The sequence below is a fragment of the Schistocerca gregaria genome, chromosome 1, assembly GCF_023897955.1.
Source record: "Schistocerca gregaria isolate iqSchGreg1 chromosome 1, iqSchGreg1.2, whole genome shotgun sequence".
Classification (NCBI taxonomy): Eukaryota; Metazoa; Arthropoda; class Insecta; order Orthoptera; family Acrididae; genus Schistocerca; species Schistocerca gregaria.
Window position 1 is genome coordinate 1,105,726,232 of NC_064920.1, and position 18,785 is coordinate 1,105,745,016.

The 18,785-nt window shown below is 41.5% G+C and overlaps 1 protein-coding gene across 2 annotated transcripts in view; it reads right to left on the reverse strand.

The window, feature by feature from the left end:
- Positions 1 to 13,797, reverse strand: part of LOC126282890 (hypodermin-B-like) — an 86,637-nt gene extending 72,840 nt beyond the window's left edge. For both annotated transcript variants that reach the window (XM_049982230.1, XM_049982229.1), the window contains exons 1-2: positions 13,728 to 13,797; positions 280 to 365 (exon numbers count right to left, since the gene is read on the reverse strand). In XM_049982230.1, coding sequence (XP_049838187.1) covers positions 280 to 365; positions 13,728 to 13,785 — 144 coding nt within the window. In that variant the 5' untranslated portion in view covers positions 13,786 to 13,797. The remainder of the gene's footprint in view (positions 1 to 279; positions 366 to 13,727) is intronic.
- Positions 13,798 to 18,785: the final 4,988 nt, after the last annotated feature.

An 18,785-nucleotide genomic window follows, 5' to 3' on the forward strand; every position in this document is an offset into this window, starting at 1 on the left:
CATTCGTCAGCGTCATCCGCCGGAACAACGACACATTTCCTGTTAGGAATCCGTCCAAGCAGTTTGTCGGTTTATTTATGTTGCCCGCTGTATAGCTGCAGATACCTCAGACATTTCCTACTCCTTTCTGAGTAAATAAGAGATTCAGTATGAGTAGTAGTGCTACTAGGGAGTCGTATTGCAACAAAATAACTAGCAGTAACGTCCATTTCCACTGGAAATAGAAACGTAAAGGCCAACATATAGCATTTTTCTGGCTGTTTGGTTACCAGTACTCACTTGATAAGGGAACTCCCCAGGTTCCGCTTCGACGCCGTTGACTATACGTCCCTTTAGTACCGTAGGCTTCCGCAGTAGTGCGCCACCTGCAAAAGGTTGTACTTTTACAATGTGTACTTCTTGCAGTATACCTGCAGGCATAATTGACAACTACATGGGCAAACTTACATTGATAAGAATGGATATTTATTCTTTATTATAGTAATGTCCATCTGTGGACCGATAACTGTGTCACGTTAATGACACTCCTTTCTAAACAAATTCCCCGAGACTCTTGCTAGGGCTCCACTCTATGAGATATCTGGTACCAGTACACAGGTCATTTTAATGAAACATTTTCCAACTCGTTCTTCAGTGCCTATGGTGCACTCATTACACTGAGGTGGCGAAAGTCATGGGGTAGGGGTGTGCACATATATAGGTGCCGGTAGTATGACGTACACGGGGTACAAAAGGGCAGTGCAGTGGCGGATCTGTCTATTTGCACTCAGGTGATTCATTTGAACAGGTTTCCGACGTGATTACGGCCGCACGAGGATAATTAACAGACTCTGAATGCAGTATGGTACTTGGAGCTAGACACATCGGACCTTCCATTTCGAAAACCGTTACAGAATTCAATATTCCGCGATCCACAGTGTCAAGAGCGTGCCAAGAGTACCAAATTTGAGGCATTACTTCTCATCATGGATAACCCAGTTCTACATTAATAACTGCATGGGAGCATTAAGTTAGTTTGTACTACATCATACATGATGTATAACTCATACACGCGCAAAGTAACGACCGAGGGCACCCGCATTTGCATACAGTTGTCGGTGCTAACAGACAAGCAACCGTGATTGAAATAACCGCGGAAATCAATGTGGGACGTAGGAGGAACGTATCAGTTAGGACAACGCGGCGAAATGTGGCGTTAATGGGCTACGACAGCAGACGACCGAAGCGAGTGCCTTTGCTAACAGCAAGAAATCGCCTACAGCGCCTCTCCTGGGCTCGTGACTATATTAATTGGACCGTAGACAGCTGGAAAACCGCGGCCCAGTTAGATGAGTCCGAATTTCAGTTGGTAAGAGCTGATGATAGGATTCGAGTGTGGCACAGACCTCTGTATACCATGAACCCAAGATGTCAACAACGCACAGTGCAAGCTGGTGATCCCCCTAATGGTGTGGCCTACGTTTACAAAGAATGGTCTGGTTCCTCTAATCGAACTGAAACTTTCATTGATAGGAAATGCTTATGTCCAGCTATCTGGAGACCATTTGCAGCCATTCATGGACTTTATGTTCACAAACAATGCTTTAATTTTTATGATTGTCAATGCGGACTGTCACTGGGTCACAACTGTTAACTATTGGTTTGAAGAACATTCTGGACAATTCGAGCAAATGATCTGCTCACCCAGACCAACCGCCATGAATCTCATCTGACCTATATTCAGGACAGTGGAAATTACAGTGTCCTGTGCTGCCTCTCCTGCTCCCAGTCGGCCGTTTTGACATCCTACCCCCTTTTGAAAAACTCACAATTAATACTGCTTGGGATTATTGTAACTGGAATTATAAGAGATCTTGAGAAAAGTTGCCCACTTCATTGCCTATTAGTTAATAATTTCCTCTTTTGTGTAACATAAAATTAAATATAGGAAACATAAAACCATTAAAGACAAGATACAAGCAAGACAGAAAAAATTTCTTCCATCCTTACGTCCCAGCGGTTTTTTCTCTCTTATCTTACTACATCTTTCCGCGAAAGAATCTATTACCTCATTAAAGTTGGTCAAACGTTTTGCTACATGAAAAATCAGAATGTCATTTAATTGTGAAAAAGCTGTTAATACGAATAGTACCTAAGAGTGGTGTGGTTTCTCGATTTATGTCTATTTTGTCACTGTCTGCTACATAAAACGAAATTGGTCTTTCCATTATTGGAGCAATTGTTACACGCGCCAAATAAGCGAGACTGTGTTGGCATTTACATAGACAACACGACGGAATAAAATTCACGAAATACCAATATTAAATGCCTATTAAGTCAACTACAAACAAAAAGTTTTATGTTAGGAAAGACTCCGAAGAGCCAAAGGAACTGGTACACCTACTTAATATCGGTTAGGGCCCCCGCGAGCACGCAGAAGTGCCGTAACGCGACGTGGCATGGACTCGACTAATGTCTGAAGTAGTGCTGGAGGGAAGAAACACCATAAATACAGCAGGGCTGTCCATAAATCCGAAAGAGTACGATGGGTGGAGATCTCTTCTGAACAGCTCGTTGCAAGGCATCCCAGTTCTGCTCAATAACGTTCATAACTGGGGAACTTGGTGGCCAGTGGAAGTGTTTAAACTCGGTAGAGTGTTCGTGAAGCCACTCTGTAGCAATTCTGGACGTGTGAGATGTCGCAGTCTCTCCCTGGAATTGCCTAAGACCGTCGGAATGCATTGTGCATTAATGGATACAGGCGATCAGACAGGATGCTTACGTGTCCCCACACCATTACACACCCTCCACCAGCTTGAACAGTCCCCTGCTGGCATGCAGGGTCCATGGATTCATGAGGTTCTCTCGACACCCGTAACGTTTCAGGCAACATGTTTCCAGTCATAAACAGTCCAATGTCGATGTTGACGGGCCCAGGTGAGGCGTAAAGCTTTGTGTCATATCAAGGGAACACGAATGGGCCTTGTGCTGCGAAAGCCCATATCGATGATGTTTCGTAGAAAGGTTCACATGTTGACACTTACTGATGGCCCAGCAATGAAATCTGCAGCAATTTGCGGAAGGGTTGCACTTATGTCTTCAGTCCGATTCTTGCAGGCGCAACAATGTCGGAGATTTGATGTTTTGCCATATACCTGATATTCACTGTGCACTTGTGAAATTTTCGTACGGGAAAATCCCCACTTCATCGCTACCTCAGACCTATTGTATCCCATCGCTGGTGCGCTGACTATAACATCACGTTCAAACTCACATAAATCTTGATAAGTGCCATTGGAGCAGCATTAACCGATCTAAAAACTGCGCTAGACACTTTTTGTCCTATATAGGCGTTGCCGACCGCAGCACCGTATTCTGCCTTTTTACATATCTCTGTATTTGAATAGCATGCCTATACCAGTTACTTTGGCGCTTCAGTGTATATGACTGTTATGAGTGTGTGTGTGTGTGTGTGTGTGTGTGTGTGTGTGTGTGTGTGTGTGTGTGTGTTAGCAGCTCAAAGAGTCTCGAAATTCACGAACTGGGGAGTGTTTGAATCGTGTATGTACTGACGGGCCAGGAGCTTACCCACGACTTACACTGGTAAGCTAGGGTTTATTGCCCAAAACACATTCAGTATGTTTGGAGAATAGCGTGTTAACCTCCAGCTGTAAGAATACCGGATAGTGCATATTTCACAATATCTCTGTTCATCCTTTTATTTTAATGCAAACAAATGGTGCTGCTGCCTTGGCTAGGTCGCCAGTTGATTTTTCTGTGTTAAATGTAAGCACTAGTGGGTTAAAATATGCACAAAAATATCCTAAATATACATTAAAACAACGAAGATGCACCAAAAATATACTAACCAGCACTTGAAATGAACGAGCCTGCAATTAAAACGAATACCAAATACAAATGGAAAAACATGAATCTAAAAATTTATTCGGCGTTTCTGACAGTAATAAAGTAAATATACTGTTTTCTTTAACTCGAAAATTTAGCAGTAAGTAAGTATATGACGATTCTTAAATGTACTAGAGAACTTACTTACAGTATTTCATATAAATTGAGGGAATCACAGATTACCGCAGGCTGTAACAACTGGGCGTTTCGTCGTAATTTTTAACTTTTTACGAAGCAATAGCGGCTGGTTCAACATTGGGTTTCCAGATTGCTTGCAACATTGTTCCGTTCTTACATTCAAGAGAAGGAGCCAGTGAGAGTCGTCATAAAAATAAATTGTATTTTTATTCATTCTTAATTTTTCTTTTCCTGGTGCTTTGTCACTGATGACCATAACTACTAACAGTTCACAATAGTAGCGAGCGAAGCCCGGCTGACTTGGTAGGAATAATTTTTACATGAACCGCTATAACCATGCAAAATTAGGCATAAAATTTAATATATTCTGTCTAACGCAGTTGTTATATTTAGGAAAACGTATCCCGAATTCATTTCGGAGACGTACTGAAGTACTTCTAAACATGTTGTGGAAGCATTTTTTTTTTATTTTTTTTATTTTTATTTTTATTTTTTTTTTTTTTTTTTTTTTTTTTTTTTTTTGGTCCTGCGAGTTTATATCTCCTGGATGCATTTTAGCGTGTCTCAGAGCGACTTCTGCACCCTCTTTTGAGACTGCATATTTGTGTTGCCAAGTTAGTAATGTCAAAAATAGCACTTAACACGACACAGCAGTTATTGAGCTGCTGAAACCCTTCCTTCAAAGGAATAACAGCGGTGTCCGACACAACATAGAAATAGTTTATCCTCAAGCGGTTCTCTTCCCCCGTAATGAGTTCATCTCTACTTTAGTAAGAACATTGCATTTGAATAGTTACAGATGTGTATTCTGTTAACTCAGCAACATTTCTTTAAGATGTAAGCAGTTCCTCTGCTTCTTTCTTAGCCTTTCAAAACTGTTGGATATATAATCTTCAGTAACACTAAGAATTGATTTTATTAATTTTATTGTAGAGTGTAATTGTGTACCTTCTTGCTGAACTACTCTGTTGACGTGGAAAAGAACATTATTGCACATCACAGCACGCAAAGAAAACTTAAATGTGCTCTTTAACTCTGTTAATACAAGTCTTATGTTATTAAGGTCTGATCTTACAACCTGAACGCTTTGACTCCTGGCCTCCCATCTTGTGTAACACAGTAGTTTCAGAGTCAGGCTAAGTGATTTTTGAGTGCTTCCCAGCGCTTTACACAGGCAGAAAATAATGTGAACAACCTTTGAACTACACCAAAAAAATGTAGTGCAATTATAAATGATTTAACTGCGTCACTAACAACCAAGTTCAAGCTATGAGCACAGCAAGGGATTTCCTTCGATTATGTGAGCGTGACTACCACTCTTCTTGGTCTTCATGTTGTTCCCGTTGTCATAAGATTGCCCGCTTAGACTCCGCAGCCGGCCGCGGTGGTCTCGCGGTTCTAGGAGCGCAGTCCGGAACCGTGCGACTGCTACGGTCGCAGGTTCGAATCCTGCCTCGGGCATGGATGTGTGTGATGTCCTTAGGTTAGTTAGGTTTAAGTAGTTCTAAGTTCTAGGGGACTAATGACCACAGCAGTTGAGTCCCATAGTGCTCAGAGCCATTTGAACCATTTTGAGACTCCGCAAACGATATGCCGTGGTTATGTAGTATCTGAAGTAACATTTCTGTAAGACCTTTTCCAGCGGTATCACTCACTTCAAAAAAATCTAAAAATATTCTTGAGTTGCAACTGGTTTGTAAGACACTTCTGCCACTCTTAAAACCACTCTTAATTGTTCCTTGTGACTCAAATCTGGTGTACAGTCCAATATTATTGAATAATACTTATTTTTGAGTATAGTATCCTTAGTGACAAACAGAATCTCATCAGGAATTATGGTAATGATTTCATTTTGTATGTCCTTAAGTAAGTGAGTAACCTTCCAGGCTTAGCCACACAATTAAATGGTCATTTGATACAGGATCGAACTCGGACATTAATTCTACTTGCCCTAAAAAGTTTCCATTACCTGGATTTCCCCAGTACTTCATGGTCATACTAGGGAAAATAACGTTGACAAAACCGATCTCCACTTCATTCCTGGTTGATTTTATTATCACTCACCTTCTCTGCAAAAGTTCTTTTCACTTGGACGTTAGGGGCAGTTCATCGTTAGAGAGAACTTCTGATAAGCTTTGCCATTCTCTTAAACCACTTCTTGTGATAGAGGCAGCTCACTAACTGAACAATTTGCAATAAAAGCAATCCACACAACTTTTGCTCGAGAACTTACAAGTCAAGGTCATCTAACTTTTTCATCATTTATAAACGACAGAATCAATGAGAATTTCTTGTCTCACTATCCACAGTGCCGGGCAGGAGTGGCCGAGCGGTTCTAGGCGCTACAGTCTGGAACCGCGCGACCGCTACGGTCGCAAGTTCGAATCCTGCCTCGGGGATGGATGTGTGTGATGTCCTTAGCTTAGTTAGGTTTAAGTAGTTCAAAGTTCTAGAGGACTGATGACCTCAGAAGCTAAGTCCCGTAGTGCTCAGAGCCATTTGGACCACTATCCACGGTAAATGCTGCTTTTTTTCCCTCTCTAATGCCTTGGGGACCTTCCTTAACTGCTCTTAGACTAAAATTATCATTTGTAAGATCCGGGAAAGTTCCCACAGTTTAAACTGTGCCACCAAAGCATGGCAGACTGCAACCCTCTGTTCCATTCGCCTTGTGGCTGCACTGCATCGGCGTAACTGAAAATCTGTGCTACCCATATAAATGCGTGAAAATGAACTGGAAAGTTACAGAATAAAAGGTAGCTGCAAAGTTCAAAGTGAATTCGAAGAAAAACGATATACTGTTGAAGATATCTGACGAAAGTCCGAAACACGTATTGTCAGAAACAAAGGTATATAAAAGTATCTCGCAGTTGTACTTTGTCATTTAATATTATAAATACGCTGAAGACTCCTATTTCAACGTATATTCGTTAAAAGTTTGTGTATATTTTGCTGTATTAGTTTTAAAGTCTGTCAGAATTGAATTTCGTCACACGAACTACATTATGCTGTGCCACGCACCACACTCCCCCACCACCTCCCCACACATGACGCAAGTGCGCGCGCCCCTATGCGTCGCACACTGTATCGCTTTCATAGAGATTGTGAAGATAAATTACGCTATTACGATCTCTAAGAGAAACAGAAGAATTCAACTTCCACTGTCCGCTTATGGCGAGGTATGAAGAGGGGGAGCGGAAGGAGATAGTGTGCTTCAGATTTCGCGGCTGGTTTTTACCACATCCCGCCCCTCTGCGCAATATAACATTCTGTCAGTCCGTTATTTAACGTGGGACATAGGCCTCTGATTCTGATAACAATAACAGTAGAATACATAAATTTTTTGAGATAATAATAACTGTAACAATACAAGTTCACTGTCTCTTTTAGACATCCTAAAGGGGCAAGGACCAGACTCAAAGTAAGCACTCACAGACACCAAGTCGAATATCCTTTGCAATTAAAAACGATTTTCGCCAACCAGTTGGACTGTCTCCACTGCTCATCCCGAACAAAGTTCTTAGGGGAAGCGAAAAAGAATCCAAAAGCAAGATTTCTCGATGACTGATCAAGTCGGACGGACTAATGGTGAAGATCGCCTGCTTAGCTTTCGCAGGCGATTTAGTAATTCTAGCGAACAGTAAATTTACGGAATTCAAACAATGCGGGGAAAGGCTGACCTGCAGATCTGAGTTCATTTGCACCAAATTTACCGTTAAGAAATTAAACACGAAGTACGGGGAGATGAAGACGTTCAGACACTTCAACTATTTCCGCGAGATCGTAGAACCAATGGGACTAGAGAAGGAAGCACGGAATGATCGGCTGCAGAAACTCAAGAGAGCGTATGGGGGAAAACGTGAGCCCTACAAGAAGTGTATGTTTATACATACAAAAGTTAGACATTACAACACGGTGACCAAACTGGAAGTTCTTTATATAAGCGGAACTTCAATTCTCAACAGAAATAGCGAGCGATCTGGAAAACAACCTGAAGGAAGGTCGAAGGATTATGAGGACAACTCTTGGCCCAGGAGGAAACAGAGGGTGCATACAGACTGAAATCTTAAGCAGTAACAGAAAAATTATCAATCCTGCACTCAGACGTTAGAACGTAACAGACTGGAACTTTGTGGCCATTTTGAAATAGTGACCACAACAATGTTTACACACGACATTTTATCACATGTAAGAAAATTGAAGCATCGTTCTTGAGAGTATTTTTGTTCTGTCGTTGCAACTACAAAAATGTGTGATGTTTTTCACCAGACGCGTTTCGCTTTAATGAGGTAAAGCCTCATCAGCGGTAGTGATTTTCCCTAGATTTCACGCTTACATCGGGAAATGCCGTCTGCTAGCACATCGTTGGTGTTTTTATGATTTAGGCACTGATAATTTTGAACTAACTTTTAGTTGTTCTGCAGCACTACGCATTTCTTACGTGTTTCACAGCACACTTTTACACACACCACTGTTTTCTGAAGAATATACCATGGATTCAACAAGTTAAAAAGACCGAGATAGGAGTGGAAGCAGTAGACAGTAAACTGTTGAGACAGAAGGTAAACTGTTCAAACAAATTTCGGGCTTGCAGCCGGTCGTCGTTCAATACTTCGCAGGATATTTGAACTGGGCACCTGCCAGTCATCTTCAGGTGAGCCGTCTGCAAGCCCGAAATTGGTTTGAACGGTCAATTCGCCGGGAAAGTTTTAAAATTCACAGAAGGTAAACTGTTGGGCAGTATAGCCAGAAAGTAAGGTTGAAAAAAATAAATTAATTAAAATAAAAAATAAAATAATAAACAGGAACAAGGTGGACTGAAGGAAGCATGCAGCAAAACGGATAGAGAATGACACCCATATTGAAGATGAGGAAAACTAATCTAAAAGCACTGTGTCCATACGTGAACAGTAATGCATAGAGAGTGACAGCGATACGGAAGATCAGGAAAACTGATCTGAAAACACTGTGCAAGCCAGCATGGTCCATACATACATTCATTTAGATCAGGGCTTAGTACTTTCCTTTCATTTGACTTCTGAGAAACTGCAATTCGGAGACATACGGAATTTCAAGAAAGTATTCGTCCAAAACATGAATTCCCATGTGTCGTGCAATTAATTTAAGAACTATAATAGCAACAAACTCTCACAACTGCGACAACGTCAAGACCTAAATTTCACTTCAGTAGCAGTGTTTCACTAAGCTCTACTGTAGTGAACAAAGATCAGCAGTCTACAATTTAGCGAGTGACTAAATAAGGGAAACGCCTTTACCCTCCGTCTTTTTGTGTCTACGCTTGAGAAATTCAGTCTCCGTTATTTTCTTCCTCAGTGTGAGGTCTCTCCTATTCTGCCTGTCATTCAGCCTGCTCTGACCTGTTGATCCTACCTGCGGACTCAGGAAGCGTATTGGTTTGGTCGCCAGCAGCAGGTGGGGCCAGGTCAACACCTCTACTCGCGTGGGAGGTTTCCCGTAGTCGGTAACGCCACAGGACTACCTAGTTCACTTGCAAGCCTGTGGTCCTGCACTGGTGCGTTTCAGTTTGGAGTGTGTAGCACAAGACAACTCATTGCCCCCCCCCCCCCACCCGCCCCCACTCCCTAGTTATTTCCACTCCAAAATGATGGGACGAAAACAACCATTATATGAAAATACTTTATTAATTATTACCTTAAAGGAGCACAGCGTAATGATATTGGGCAGCGTAATGATATCGGGCTCCAGACGGAACGTAACATCATATTTCGGCGGTCCTATATACACAGCCTGCAGGTCCACCTCGCGTGCGCGAACACATCTGCCCTCTAGCGCAAGACGCAATAATGCTCAGGTGGTGAAAATTCGTGGAAACGATAAATCGTTATCAAATACTATTGACTGCTTTTGAAGACCGAAGCAACAACCGTTGTTTTTTAATGTCAAACAAAACAGCGTTCCAATTCTTAATTAACCTCTGCTATGATATCGTCAGATAGTCGTACTCCAATCGCTTCTTTCACTATACAGTTCCAATAACGCGATGCAGGGGGAACCAATTGTGTGTTATCGTACAACATTTTATGTCCTTCACTAAGACAACGTTTTCCAACCGCAGATTTTTCTGGTTGAAACAAATGCATGTGACGATTGTGCTTCACCCGTCCATCCTGGACCTTACGAACCGTTTGTCCAACATAGGCTTTCCCGCAATGGCAGGGAATTCTGTAGACACTGGGCTTCCTCGAACCCACATCATCATTCACTGAGCCCAGTTGAGTTCTAGTCTTAACAGGCGTGCGGAATACACTTTTAATATCAAATATCTTTAAAATTCTTCCTGTTTTTGAAGATAAGCTTCCCACGAAAGGTAGAAACACGACCGATTTGTTTGTGTCTTCTGTTGGTTCCCGCGAAGGTCCAGACTGGACCACGACAGGTCTGATTATCGATATGACCATTCTGCTTGAACACAGCTTTTAGTTGATGCAGTTCTTATGTCAAGCAATCTGCGTCTGAGATGGCATAAGCTCTTTTTACCAATCCACATAGGACCCCATTGCGTTGGGACGATGGATGACAACTTGATTTATGAAGACATCGGTCCATATGAGTCGGCTTACTATAAACGCTGTGGCCTAATATCATATCATCCCTCCTGCACACGTCTAAAAGATCACCTACTGACGACGTTTGCATAAACCCAATCTCATATTGCTCAGTACGAACTGTCAACCCAGTCTCAGGATGCATCAGACAGCAACGCCGAAACTTCCGAAAGTAAATAAAATAAATCCTTGGATATGAAATCCAGTTGTCTTCGTGTAAAACGAATGCGCTCCCTCGCTAAGGCAAAACCAGCTCGCTTCTTAATGTTGTTGGTCATTTTTGTCCCAAGGCCATTTTTGGCCAATTTAGGTAATATACCTTAATTCCGGCAGCTCAGCAGAAAAGCGAGGGCGCTCAGCAACTTCCCCCAGCCGCGTGGTCTTAGGCGTCTTGTCACTGTCCACGCGGCAGCCCCCATCGTAGGTTCGAGTCCTCCCTCGGGCATGGGTGTGTGTGTCGTCCTTAGCGTAAGTTAGTTTAAGTTAGATTAAAAGGTGTGTAAGCTTAGGGACCGATGACCTCAGCACTTTGGTCCCATAAGACCTTACCACAAATTTCGAATGTCCACTTCTTCTTATGAAGTACATCCAACTTCCTTACAAGTTCAAACATCTCCTCCCCTTAGAGGTTCTTGATGTGGCTCCATAAACTTTTCTGGTGTAGTGATTTATGATATTAACAAGCAAGGAATGGAAACATAAATTCCAAACAGGGAAAACAGTAAAAATAAAACTGGACACAGTATTTAGGCATATAGAAATGAAATACACTAACAATTAGAATACAAAAAACCGACAAAATGCTATCGATGGACTGCGTATGAAACATGGAGGGTACTAACATACCTGTTAGTACATAAAAATAATAAATATTATTGTGATACTGCATATGACACTTAGGAAATCAATACAAGAAAACATACACAATTTCTGAATCTGAGAATAAGAGATGAGATTTTTTGGCTCCAAAAAGCAAGCTGGCGATAGGCCTTCATATTGTACCGCCACGCCATTGGGAGGGGACCCATACTGGTTCTCAGTTGGGCAGGGGACACAACTTCACTAACAGGCCTTTCTAGCCTGACAATAGTAGTTTTCAGCGGCGCCCTATTCACTCACCAGTCGAGGCTGGAAAACAGCTGATCGATGACACCCAGCCTCCACACCGACTTAGGTAAGTTATCCCCCTTGAAGCGAACACGATCACCGATTTGGGGCTGCCGTGTACGCTGTTCAGTTGCAAGTCTCTGTTCCAGCACTGGTAACTTACTTCTGGAGTGTGTAATTACGAGATGACTCACTGCCCTCGCCTTATCTCCACTCCACAATAACGAGACGAACACAATGTTCACGTGAAAGTACTTTACTCCATATTACCTTACAGAGTGCACGAGGTGATATTCGTCTGTTATTTTTCAATATGCACCCGAGCCGCGACCATTGGCTGCTCACCACGATATCTCCAGGCTACCTTAGGCATCTACTCTCAACGAATGCCCGCCAGTATCTGCCTGAACAAAGAATCTGGAAAGTCGAGATCCACACAAACCAAATTACAACATTTCCCGACAGGGAGCAGATTATACTGGACAGACTGATATGTCTGGTTTGCAAAATGCTTTCAGATGGCACTTGGAGTTTCAGGCAACTGCATTACAGAACTCAGCTGTCTTCGAAGGTGAGCTACCTATCGATCCCTTAGACAAGTCTTCGCTCCAGTTCTGTTCAGTGCTTCCAAATTAGTTGCAAGATCTACCTTAGTAATCTTCATCGTTATTCTATAGCACCACATTTCAGATGCTTCCATTGTCATCTTATTGCTTACCGCTCACATTTCACTTCCGTGCAAGGCTATATTCCAGACAAACACCTTCACAAAAGACTTCCTAGCCCTTAAATCTGCATTCTATGTTAAGAAATTTCTGCTCTTCAGAAATTCTTTTCTTTTCTACATTTTATATTCTCTCTATTTTGGCCGTCATCAGTTATTTTGTTTCCCAAATAGCAAACTCACTTACTACTCGTTACCTAGTCCAATTCCATCATCACTACCTGGTTTATTTCGTCTACATTCCAATTTCCTTGTTTTCCTTTTGTGATGTTCATCTTTTATGCGGCTGTCAAGCCACTGTCCATTCCGTTCAACTGCTCTTCCAACTTCTGTGCTATCTCTGACACAACTACGACCTCATCGGTAAACCTCAAAGATTTTATTTCTTCTAAGTGAACTTTAATTTCAGATTCAGATTTTTCTTTTGCATCCTTTACTGCTTGCTCAATATACAGATTGAATAACATCGGCGACAGGTTACAATCCTGTGTCACATCCCTCTCAACCTCTGCTTCCCTTTCATGCCTCTCGACTCTTAGAAGTGACGTCAGGTTTCTGTACAAGTGGTAAATAGCCTTTCGGTCCCTGTATTTTACGCCTGCTACCTTCAGAAATTTAAAGAGTGTATTCCAGTGATTATTACCAACAACTTTCTCTAAATCTACAAATGCTCTAAACGTAGGTTTGCCTGTCCTCAGTCTGCTTTTTAAGAGAAGTCGTATTGCCAGTATTGCCTCTCATGTTTGTACAGAATACAGAGTACCCTGGGTTAAAACAGAGCGTTAGTGTGATTCTATAGTTTCTCCCGGCGTATTTCTTACTCGACTGCCAGTCCATAGTCTACAACGGGCACAATATTTCGGGAGCTCAGTTTGTCAGCCCATCTGACGATGGAGACACGTCTGATCGCCAAAATATTGTGCCCGTTGGAGACTATTGACCGGCAGTACACCCGTGGACTGTTCGAACAGACTGTTAGTGCTCATGCTATTTTACTCCCCGAAACTTGGCTGAGAAATTTGCAAACTGTTATACATAAAAGCATGAATGCCTTTAGTGAACTTTCTTTTTGAGGGGAGGGATGGAGGGGTGGAGTTTGGAGGTGAGGGGCCTTGTTCCCAACCACACACTCCCACACTTCTTGGATCCGCACCTGATTGTTCGTACCCCATACGTAAATCGAAGAAATCTTAATACATAGAACAATAAAGAAAGGATTTTCCTCTACTCACATTAAGAGTGAATCACAGGGACTACATACGAAAATAAATAAATGCAGATCTCACCTGGAGCACACTGCACGGACGCTGTTAGGAGCAACAGTAGCAACGCTGTCTGTGGCATGGTGTCCTTAATGTGGCTACAACACAGACACCCACAGCGTCTTTTATAACGACAACCACCACAGCCAGATATGGAGATGAAATTGCCTAATTAGGGGTCTTATCACTGTTAAGTTATTTTTATAAGAGCCTAAGAAAGTTCCCATCGATCAAACAAACGTGTAATTTTATTCTTTAGTAACAGAGATTGTATCTCCAGTGTAAAACTACATTTAGCGATTTCTTGTGTTATCAGATCTATCCATCAGTCGAGTAAGTAGCTAATCCATCTTTTCCTGACATACATCGTTCCATCCCTGTAAAGCTTCTCTGTGTTTAAGCTGATAATGATAGATGACGCAGTCCACGAGTAGTGACAGAGGATAATACTTTGAAAACGCCATCCACTGGTGCTGAAGAAATGTCAGCTTGCCAAACGGCCGCTTGCTGCGAAACATATCTCCCAGGGGATATGTCAAGAAGCGGCCGCAGAACTCCGAATGCTTATTTGATACGGTTCAGTGTCTTTTGAAGCACAAAACTTTAAATAGGTACCGCACACACACACACACACACACACACACACACACACACACACACACACACACGTTTCTTGGGTCATCCAGTAGTTCAAAATGGTTCAAATGGCTCTGATCACTACGAGACTTAACTTCTGAGGTCACCAGTCCCCTACAACTTAGGACTACTTAAACCTAACTAACCTAAGGACATCACACACATCCATGCCGCAGGCAAGATTCGAACCCGGGACCGTAGCGGTCGCGCAGTTCCAGACTGTAGCGCCTAGAACCGCACGGTCACTCGGGCCGGCCATCCAGTAGAGTTGCCGCTCAAAATACATAACTCACTCTGAAATCACTGAACTGTTACAAGCACAATTACTTCAATCAGGTTGGAGGGTTTTTCATTTCGCTACTCTCTTCTTCTCACGGAGCAACTGCACGTGCAGATCGCCAGCAGCCATGTATTGCTTCAAGGGTTTAATACATTCTTCCCGCACAGTTCAGTCACAGAAGACCTTTAATTTGCATTTTGCTGATTGGTAGACTAGTGTAGAGAAAATACCTTATATATAAGCTGCATGCTCTAATAAGGATTTCATGTTTCTTCGAGTGTTTCTTTCATGGTGTTTTCATCGCGGTGTTTTGTGTTTGAGGTGCCGGCTGCTGTGGCCGATCGGCTCTAGGCGTTTCAGCCCGGAACCGCGCTGCTGCCGCGGTCGTAGTTTCGAATCCAGCTTCGGGCATGGCTGTGTGTGATGACCTTAGGTTAGTTAGGTTAAAGTAGTTCTAAGTCTAGGGGACTGATGACCTCAGATGTTAAGTCCCACAGTGCTTGGAGCCATTTGATTTTTAATAAACATTTTTGGAACAGAGATCAAAAAATTTTATAAAGATTTTTCCTTTTAAAGTTCAGTCTTGATCGCACCACGTGTGCTACAAGAACATAGGTGATCGGTTTCGGTCATTAAACATGACCTTCACCAGACCCATGGCATCTTTCGAAGAGTGCTCCACCTGCCATCTTCGAAGGATGCCATGGGTCTGATGACCAATCAATTCTTAAAAACAGTTGGTTGTCCCGACACTAGTTCCAACTCTTCCACGCGCTGCCAGCGAACACTTGTCTTCCACTCACGATTATTGACATTATTGAGGTGTGTGAATGAGTAGTGTCAATTTTTTCTTTAATAATACTGTATTATTGATTGGAGAGAGTGATTAAAGACGTTGCTGCAACGAATCGCAAGCTAACGGATTATTTTGGAAAACCTGAAAGTAGGGCGAAAAACCCTCGTAAGAAATCTGATATTGCTTGCGCTACAGAATTGGAACCGTCACAGCCTTTTTGCATCTACAGTCTACAATTTGTATAACACAAAACTTTGGACTCATAAATACCGTTCACGGACCAGTTTCACAAACAAATATAGTTACAATGTGTAAAATGTATCTTGACAGTCCCATTCCCTTGTCCTGAATTGGTAGAAGTCGGGAAACTTCGGCCGGTAGTAACTTTCTTCCAGGCTGCCTGTAACATTAGGTAGCTGAAACACGGTTTGAAGTAGCCATTGTCATCTGCTTCCTTATTTTTTACTGCTTCCCTCCTCTGAGTCTTTTTTCTTTGCACGGAATTGCTGCAGTTAGTACCTGCAATAAGCATGTCAATACATAAGACCATTTCAGTACTGTTTGCCACGGGCTCTTACACGAATGTTACTAGGGCAAGCGGCAAGACCGAGGAATATGGTGTAGTGTTAATGTTTTGGAAGACAAATTGTGACTTTTTAGTGATCATAAAAATATTTATATGTGTAAATAATGCTATATACTTTTGTGTTGAGTCACTTGTACGTAATACTGGCATTCAGGTGCCGGAATCGACTCCCATGTAGTTATTACATTTTTTCCTTTATTCTAAATAATTGAAACCTTTACCTGGCTTGGTAAAAACCATTAATAATTTGGAGGTGTCGTTTTCAATCGGAATCACTTCAGGAAGAAAGACCACAAAGGACTGAAACATATTATGACCCATATGATGTATAAAGAGCTCTTAAAAGCGACTAATATGATGATGAGAAGCTTAAGTCTTTAAACAATACTTGGAAGCCTTCTGCAAACTTCTCTTTTCCCACTCAATTAGAAGGAAAGCAAAACCGAAGATTTAAGCATGAATGTATCAGCCAGTACAACTACATTTCATACAGTAAAATGTTACGTCGCGGATTTTGTACTGCATCTGTTCTGTTTTCTCCTTCAGGTGCCGGAATCGGCTCCCATGTACTTATTACATTTTTCCTTTATTCTAAATAATTGAAACCTTTACCTGGCTTGGTAAAAACCATTAATAACTTGGAGGTGTCGTTTTCAGTTGGAATCACTTCAGGTATAAAAATATAATTATTCAAATTGTTTTCAAGCTTGGTTTTTCAGCAAAAATTTCCATGTTACTAACATTTCGAGAGCTTACAAGGTTTAGTGTTTACACAATTTTTTCTTTACTTAATTATTTATCGAAGACATTTTTAATTTATTTTTATAAGCTTTGAAAACACTGGTAAAAGAACCATTGGTCAAATACAAGAAGGCTACGGAAGATCTTCATCATCATGAAAACACAAACTACCGCAAGTTTTCCATGGAGAAGGCTATAGAGTTCACCAAGTCTATGCAATCAAGTACAAAAAGTATTGCTGTTGTTCTCGATACTAAGAAATCTTCAGTTACTGAAGAAAACCGGAAACGTTTGAGACCTATTATAAGTCTATAGTCCTGTGTGCTAGAAATAAACTGCCTTTACGAGAACATCGTGATCACGGTTTAATTCCTCAGCTAAAAGAGGAAAAAACTGATGATCTTCTAGGGGGAAACATGGAGTGTTTCAGAGTCTTTTGGCTTTTCCTGTGGATGCTGGAGACGAAGATTTAAAACATCATTTCAGTACATGTGGCCGAAACAGTTCTACAGTAAGTAATACAGTCCAAAATGAAGTCATACATTGCAAGCAGTTGCAAGTGTAGACAGGGCACAACAAACTTTCAGCGGCAAACTGAAAAGTAAGAATGTAAGGAAATCAGTAAAGAGAATGAAACTGTTGTTGTTAGGTAGTTATCATGGAAGAGGTGTTGGCCAACTTTTTCAGGATGAACTAGGATCAGAATACCAGGTCATCAATTTTTTTTAAACCTAGTGCTGGTCTGGAGCCGGTGACAGGATTTAGGATCACTTTGCAAAGATTTCACTAAGGAAGACACTGTGATTATAGTGGGTGGGGCAGGTAACAGTGTTGACAGAGATCCTGGGTACAGTATAGAGTGTGACCTGGCAAAGATTGCATCAGCATCGAAGCATACTAGTGTCGAGTTTGTATCTGTTCTTGGGCGCCATGACCGACCTCATTTGAACTCGACAGAAGAGAGTTAATTTGGAGCTGGAACTGGTGCTTACGTCGGGTGAAGGGTCACACATTGGTGTGGTTCCTGTTGATTCTCTCAGTAGGTGGGATTATACTGGGCATGGCCTTCACCTCAACAGGAAGGGGAAGGGTAAATTGGCTGGGGAAATAGCAGGAAAGTTAAAGGGGGGAGGCACTGACATGAGTGGTAAAATACCAGTGGTTATAGGGTTCAGAAAAGGCCCTTTTTTAGGGTAGGGAGGACATAAAGAAAGCAAATTTTAAGAGAGGTTAGTACTGAGACAAACCTTAAGTTTGAGAAAGAAATCAAAAAACATAATTCCAGCTTATTGCATCAGCATAAACAGCTATCTGTTAAGAATTTTCAACAGTCAGCAGATATTATAACTCTACCAAATTTTAACTCAGTCAATATGAAATGTCAGCTATCTTTAGTGCATCAAAATGTTCGAGGACTGAGAAATAAAATTAATGAATTAACTATCAGCATAGATGAATTAGAGTCTTAAAACCCAGCTGACATAATCTGCCTCTCTGAACATCATGTGACCACTGGTATAGAACTTTTAAGTATTACAGGGTTTAGGTTAGCATCTCACTTTTGTAGATCAGAAATTGAGAAAGGAGGAGTTGCAAAATTCATCAGAAACTGTCATAATTTAAGAACATAGACACTCATAAATTTTGCCTAGAACAGCATATGAAAGCATGGGCAACAGAATTAGAAATTCACAAAAACTCCTTCATAATATTAAGTGTATATTGAGCACTTGCAGGTAACTTTAATCTGTTTTTGAACCACCTTGAAGCTGTACTGGCCCATTTAACAACCAAAAACAAAGAAATAGTGGTTGCTGGTGATTTCAATGTAGTTTTCCTTAAAGACTCTCCCAATAAGAACTTATTTGAGTTAGTAACACTATCATTCAATTTAATTCCCACAGTAAAGTTCTCCACTGTGGTAGCCACTTGCTCACAAACAACCATCGAAAATATCTTTATAGAAAAGTCCAATGAACAAAATTATATTACAAAACCAATAGTCAATGGCCTCTCAGACCATGGCATTCAGTTCCTTCTGTT